Genomic DNA, 7,668 nt, shown 5'->3' on the forward strand with positions numbered 1-7,668 from the left:
GGATATATGTAGGAGATGTATCATGGTAAGTATTTTGGATATGTTGTATTTGTCTTTTACTTGTCATTCACTTTGGATAGTATGACTATGAGTATGTTGTGTATTTGGATACTTATGCTTGTGTTTTGTACTGAATTTTAGACATTTGGACAATTATAATTGGGTTTCGTATTGAATTTTGGATATTTTGATTGTTTGTATGTTGTGAGTATGTTGTAGGAATTGTGATTATGTGTGGTTTGTATTTGTGTTGTCATCGTTTGTGATGATTTTTGTTGATATAAAAATTGTATATAGGATAAGATCTAAACAAGAGAGGTGCTGTTGAAATTTTAGCAAGCATTACCGACGGAATCATGATTTCCGTCGGTAATTTTCGAGGGAAAGCATGATTTCGTCGGTAAAATATCGAATCTGTACAGTCGTGTATTGATAAATTACCGACGGAATATTATTTTCCGTCGGAAATTACCGACAAAAACCAACATTAGTCGGTATATTACCGACGGAAACCAATATTCCGTCGGAATTTACCGACTGAATGTTGGTTTCCGTCAGTAATTTCCGACAGAAAGCAATATTCTGTCAGTAATTACCGACGGAATGTTAGTTTCCGTCGGTAATATACCGACGGAAACCAACATTCAGTCGGTAAATTCCATTATCTTCCGTCTCCTATCTGCCGACGGGGCAGATTTTTGTTGTTAAATATTACCGACGGAAATATATATTTCGTCGGCGAATACCAACTGAATAATATTTCCGTCGGTAAATTTCGTTCCCGATGCAATAACTTCCGATGTCATAAATTCCATCGTTATTCCATCGGTAATCCAAGTTATCGACAGAATTGTGATGGAAAATTCAGTTGGTATTTGCTGTATTTTTTGTAGTGATTATTATGAAGCACTTAGCATTATAATTAATGTGATCCATATTATATTTATGTATATAATTCAATACCACTAGTGTATATTTGGACATTCGAATTCAATTGCATAAGGAATTTGTCAATTCGTTCTCATGTCCACATTAATTAGGTAAAACAAAAGTTTCATATAGTAAGTAGCACGTTTAACAACTACGTACTTAAAAATCTTTGCTCCAAACTATAAAGATCTAATGCAGCACTATACCATGAACAAAGTTTTTCAATATAAACTTTATTTGTAAAACTATACAATGAACAAAATCAAACATGTTTTTCATTCCATTCATTCAAACCATTCACTCAACATTGTCAAATCTCAAATGTACTATAAGCGTACATTGTCAAATGTATTATCATTTTTTAACAATTCCTTTAAATTCATAATTTTTTTATTTTCCAATTTTCTCATTTTTTTTGTGGAAGGAAAAAAAAAATTCTTCCAGTTCCTTCACCAGTTTTATGCATGCCTTTGTGAAATAAGATCATATAAGTGAGAAAATACTTGTTCATTTGTTCATCAGTTACATTAAAGAAATAATAATTTAATAGTCAGATTTTTGTAATATAAATCACAAATCTAACTTTTATATTTATCAAAATATATAATTATTATGGTTATAAACAAGCTAAACTAAGCTAAGTTGAGCCTAAAATGAACTAAACCGTTGAAATGAGTTTGGTTCAAACTTGACCTAGTTTCTTTTAATTTTTATGAGCTTGATCTTTGTTCAAGTTTGGCTTGAGTTTGAGCATGGTTCGTTTAGATATTATCGAACTCTCAATTCAAACTTATTTGATTGGATATTGAGATTGACAATACAAATTTATTTATTTATTTTAAAAGTTTCTTTGTTAGCATATTGATAAAAGTTTTATTGATGAACATGATTCACGAACATTGTTCAAAGATATTATTTACAAATATTAACGAGTTAAATACAAATATGTTTAAGCTTATTTATTTAATTTAACGAAGTTATTCAAGCTTATTTATTTAATTGATTATATGTGTATTAAATGAAAATAAATAAACGTTTATAGATTCAAACATCAATTTTATTCACGAACATTTAATTCATTTATCATCCTAATAATTATATCCTATTATGTTTATCTTTAATCAATCAACTACTAATAAGTCGATTTTTAAATATGTTATGCTCATAAGTAGAGATGTCTGTCGATTCCACCATTCGATTGTTAATTTCTTTGAGCTCAATAAATTATTTAAAGAAAACATAGCCATATATTGAATTTGCATATGTCATTGCAATTCAAAATGCAGCGAAAGCAACTTGAACAATGATCTTTTTCAAAAACCTATCTCTTTTAACAATCCCTCTAAGAGTGAGAGTGCTACAATTAGCAGCTATAGATCGCTGAGTGTGAGTCCATGGCCCCATTGCTTTTTTTTTAATATAGGTTTTTAGTTCTTCGAACTGATTAATTTTGAAGATGATCAACTTAACACCATGGAAATTTTTTACTAGTTATCAGGGTAAGAAAGTACTCGTGTTGAAGACCACTGACAACCAACCTCCACAATCAACCCATCACTCTAGGTCGTCATGTTCCACTTAGGTACTAGAATCATGAATACTAAACACAACTGCTTCGCCAAGTGGGGGCGCTCGGATCCACCTAGGTAATTGTAATTCATGCCACTTCTCATAATTTTTTCTCCAAAATAAAGTATGTGCAGCAACAGAACGTCTTCTGAGTTTCTCAGACATATAAGGATCGAGTCCTAACCATAGTTTCTAGAATCGTGATCCTATGTAGGATGAATTTAGGGTCAGGGTCAGATTGATTTCGATCAGATTGTAGAATCGTATGATCCTACAAAAAATCCTAAAAATTTTATGGTACATGATTAATAATTAGAAAAAAAATCTAAAAAATCATTTATATATAAATAGATTAATAATTTTACATATACATGTAATTATCGACACACCATAGATGACATTATTACATATACAAATTTAAATTAACTAGTAATTTAATTATTATTCTAGTACAATAATACTAATAATATTTACATTTTCATATCATAAAAATGAAAAGATATAAAATTCATAGTAACACAATAACAATAATCACAATCAACCTCAAAAATATTCCCTTGTTTTACAAGATGGCTTAATTTAAAGGCCAACAAAATAGTGACGTAGTGGAAGTTATTGAAATCTGTAATTCGAACACGAATACCGGAAATAATCTTTTAAAACTTGTTTATTTCACAAAATATCAGGCAATAGACATCCAAAACTCATTGTTTCAGAGAAAAGAAATAACATAATATTATTGATAAAAAACGAACTCAAAAACAACTAAATAGATGTTTAAATAGTCTTAGAACACTAATCCTAACTTTGCAAAGGATGAAAATAACCTAAATTACAAAATAGTCTAAAAGATAATAATAAATAGACAAAAAATCTTTCGAGCTTCCGACAAGGCTTTGAACAACATTTTTTGTTCATAAACTTGGCAGTTATAGGTTTTATCTAGTAATCAACTGTAAATATTTGAACAGACATCGATTTAATATATTACAGGTCCCCTGGTTTAATCAGAGTGAAAAATTATGATTTTTCAAAACTTTTATCGATCCCACTCCAATTCTACTTTAACCATATCGATTCTTCTACGATTCCATTGGTCTTGCTTTAATTCTCCTACAAAAAACAATCTTTATGATTCAGGATTGATTCGGTGTTCTGGATCATAGGATCATGCAACCCTATGATCCAATATCGTGATTTTGCAAACATGAGTCTAGTCTCAGTGAATTACCATATGAATTTTTCTTAATAGGCAGTTGACCTACGATTGCTAGGTTGATGGACTGCTTGTTGTAAGTACTTCTCGATTTATCCTTGCGGGCGGTGGAAAACTTCTATGGGACTGGACCGGTCACCACTAGGATTAGTTGGTGTAAGCTAAATACGTAGTGTCAACTAAAAAAAAATTATTTACTGACATTAATGAGCTGAACACATACGTATTCAAGTTTGTTCATTTAGTTTAAATAAATTGTTCAAGTTTGTTCATTTAATTGTTCTTATGTATATTAAATGAATATAAATAAATTTTTATCAAATTGAACATCAATCTTATTCACGAATATTCGATTCATTTACCATCTTAATAATTATGTCTCATTATGTTCATCTTTTATCTGTATTCGACAGCTAATAAGTTTATTTTTAAACTTGTTATGTTTTTATTTGTAGAGATGTTCGTTGACTGTACCACTCCACCAAACTGTCACAAACCTGAATCATCAATGAATTGTTGTTGAAATAAACCATAGCTATGGTCAAACCTCGAATTGGCATATATACATCATTGCAATTCAAAAAACATAGAAAGCATCTCAACTCGAACAATGATCTCTTTCAAAAACCTATCTCTTTTAACAATTATATTTGAGAGTGCTATGATAAGCAGCTATAGATCTGAATGAAAGTCCATGGCCCTATTACTCGCATCAGCATGAGGTTCATAGATCTCCGGCTCCTTCATAAGTATTGTATGTGCCTTTGTGAAATAAGATTGAGGAAATATACTTCTTGTTCAATGATGATCAATTGTATTAAAGAAACATTAATTTACTGAATCTTGTAATCAGGTTTTCTTAATACCAAATGCGTATTTGACTTTATATTTAAAAATACAATTATTTCTCGTGATGTCTTCTTTTAATCAGTAGTACGATTGACTGCGCAGTCAATTTTTAAATTTATTATTCTCGATTTGTAAATGCCCACCGCTTGATTATTAAATCGAACATAGCTACGATGATGCATCTAATTGTTCCCACGAGGTCTCACTTAAATAGGTTAGGTACTTTCACTAAGATAACTCACCTTTCAGCGATCAAGGCGTGAAGGATGAGTCCTTCGTCACAGTCTCAGATACAGATAAAGCTCGAACGGGTCGCCACAGCTCATCTTTCTCATATTCAAGTCAGGTGGTATATCTGAATGGTCAGCCCGAGTAGCTAAATCCGGATAGGACGAAAAGCACTAAGCGACAACAATGTCAAGGAATCGTAACCTCCTGTCAGGAAATAACTATCATACGTAAGGGAATATTCCAGTGGTCTGCTATCACTTATAAATGGAACTTTCCTTACACTAATAGGAGGCCATGACCTTACATCCCCTCTCACTCGACAGGCTCTGACACCCGATATTCTCTAACAACATGCAGATTCTGAAGGTACGCAACGTCATATAAAAAGGGAGGTCCTCTTCCTTAGCCAGGTACACGTATATTCGTATTCATCTTCTATAGTTTTTTTTCCTTCGTACACTGTTCTTCTAGGAAAAAGTACATGACTTGAGCGTCGGAGGGCCTGCACCAGAGGCTTTTTCCCTGGTTTCTGGTGTACACTGTTCACCATGCCTTGTTGCACCAACAAATCCTTGACTCTTCTTTACCATAATCCAAAATTCCGATTTCGTCAAACTTCACCATATCAAATTTTGCAGAAGTCGTTCCCGACATGTTGAAGAAATCCGTAAAAAATCTGTATCTCTGATGTCAATTGTTGTGCAAAGGGAGGGCAACACCTCTCAACATCTAAAACGCGGAAGAAGAGGTAGAGAGAAAAGAGATCGCGCGGAGTAAGAAAGACGTACAAAAGGAGAGCAAACACGAGGAAGAAGAAGAAGAGAAAGAAAAAAAGTTACTGTGGTTCGGCGGCCTGCTTACTCCACAAAACGGCCGAAGATTTATTAAAATTCTCTCTACATAAGAGAATCACATCTAATGATTCTTGTGTTTGTTGTTGTACAATAGGTTTACAATGACCTCTATAAATAATGCACAAACCTCAGATCCGGTAAAATCATAACAAAATTTTGTTATAAAAAATCGTAACAGAATTCTGTTATGATAAATCGTAGCAAAATTCTGTTATATAAAATCATAACGAAATTTTATTACGAAAAATCTTAATAGATTTTTTTTCCATAATATCTATCGCATTGATCTTATTCAAATATGAGACATCCGTCAACGTAATATAAAACTGATTCATTCAAGCTTTATTAACCACGCACAAACAGAGGGATTGAAACGAGGCAAGTCATGGACAAACAAACGCTCCCCCCTCACACACAACATCTATTATATGTAAAGATTCGTAACGTTGATGAAGCATCACATGAGACACTCGACAGTGATCGATGCACCAATAGATCATATATGAAGGTCCTCAAACCTCGAGATTGTTCACCACCTGAATGGCCACCTTTTCTCCATCACCTTCAGGTTGCGATAACTGTGAATCCTTGTTCACCATCTCCGGTAGGGTACTGCTGTCGTTAGACTTCTCCGCGATCGGTAGGGTGTTGTCGTTAGACTTCTCCTCCTTCCTGCCCTTGTACGCTATGTAGAGCAGCATTTGCAGAATCCCAAAGATAAATCCCAGCACATTGGGGAGCTGATCGATCGAGCAAGAAATAAACGTAATTAAGTTGCCAAGTATTATAAGTAAACCAAGTTAATAAATTAATGAAGAGATAAATATGCAGCTACCGCGACGTAGAAGTCTTTGATCAGCAGGCCATATCCGAACCAAACGACTGCACTGATGGTGAGGAAGAATGAGAGCCAGAACGGCATGAACTCCACGCTCTTTGTCCGTATGACCAGCCTCTGAGAATCATCACACGTACGATCGCGATGAGCATGATATATATATATATATAGTGGGAATAGAATTAGTAATTAATTGTAGTTGTAATTAATTACAATGACACTGAGAGGAGCCACGAAGACGCTGACAGAAAAACACATGCAAATCCAGCCGAGTACTTGCACTCGCTGGGAGCCTCGCGTCAGAAACAGAGTCAGCACGAGGATCAGACCGAACACGCCCAGGTTCACAGACAGAACCAGCTTCGCTGTGAAAATCTGCATTATATACATATCGCAAGTAATTAATTATTAATTAATTAATTGATTGCATGAGCATGGATCTTTTTAAGTTATATATATATACACACACATATACCTTCACGGCCTTGGACGCGTAGGCGAAGAAGAGGAGAAGGTAGGCAGTCTCGATGATGCAGCCGACAGTGTTGATGGTGATGAGGAGGTAGGCGTTGGGCTTGAGCAACGCGTAGAAGATCCACAACGTGGCGCTGAAGAGAGCCACCACGTAAGGCAAGCACGAGAACCCCTCTGTGGATTTCTTCCTGCACACTCTGTAGAACGTCGGCCTGCATTTCATTCGAGCAGCGTGGAAGAATATTAGATTATATTGCTCTGTAAGTAGGTGATCAGCTGGGATATATACGAAAATTAAACAGGGAGAATATAATTAATTAAGAATCCTTACAGCGGCGCCAGGTACACCATGAAGGAGATGAGATTACCAAGGATGCCAAAGATGAACGGCAAAGGGTGATCTAAGGACAATCCTGCGGCCATCCTCAACTATATCAATTAATTAATCAGCAAGCTAGCTAGCTAGATGAACTAGCTCTAGTTGAATTAATATAATGCTTGAGAAGCTCATGAACGAGAACCTGCCGTTTTATAGGAGCTTGGGGGATGACATTGTTGGATGAGTAGTGCTGGGACCAATGTTGTGGCTCATGCCTGAGTTGAAGTTATGGTCCTTCCGCATTAATAAAGCTCAATTTTATTATTATTTTTTTCAATTTTAGGCGTATTTGGTTATAGCAATAGAGTCAATGGTGCCAAAGGTCAAT

At 34.5% G+C, this 7,668-nt stretch overlaps 1 protein-coding gene across 1 annotated transcript; it reads right to left on the reverse strand.

Moving 5' to 3' along the window:
- Nucleotides 1–6,161: 6,161 nt before the first annotated feature.
- On the reverse strand, nucleotides 6,162–7,384 carry LOC122053446 (bidirectional sugar transporter SWEET14-like). The gene is made up of 5 exons (XM_042615498.1): nucleotides 7,293–7,384; nucleotides 6,963–7,173; nucleotides 6,701–6,862; nucleotides 6,485–6,604; nucleotides 6,162–6,389 (listed from the first exon to the last, which is right to left on the reverse strand). Exons 1-5 carry the CDS (start codon nucleotides 7,382–7,384, stop codon nucleotides 6,162–6,164), a joined length of 813 nt encoding a protein of 270 aa, XP_042471432.1.
- Nucleotides 7,385–7,668: the final 284 nt, after the last annotated feature.

The sequence above is a fragment of the Zingiber officinale genome, chromosome 3A (genome assembly GCF_018446385.1).
Source record: "Zingiber officinale cultivar Zhangliang chromosome 3A, Zo_v1.1, whole genome shotgun sequence".
NCBI lineage: Eukaryota > Viridiplantae > Streptophyta > Magnoliopsida > Zingiberales > Zingiberaceae > Zingiber > Zingiber officinale.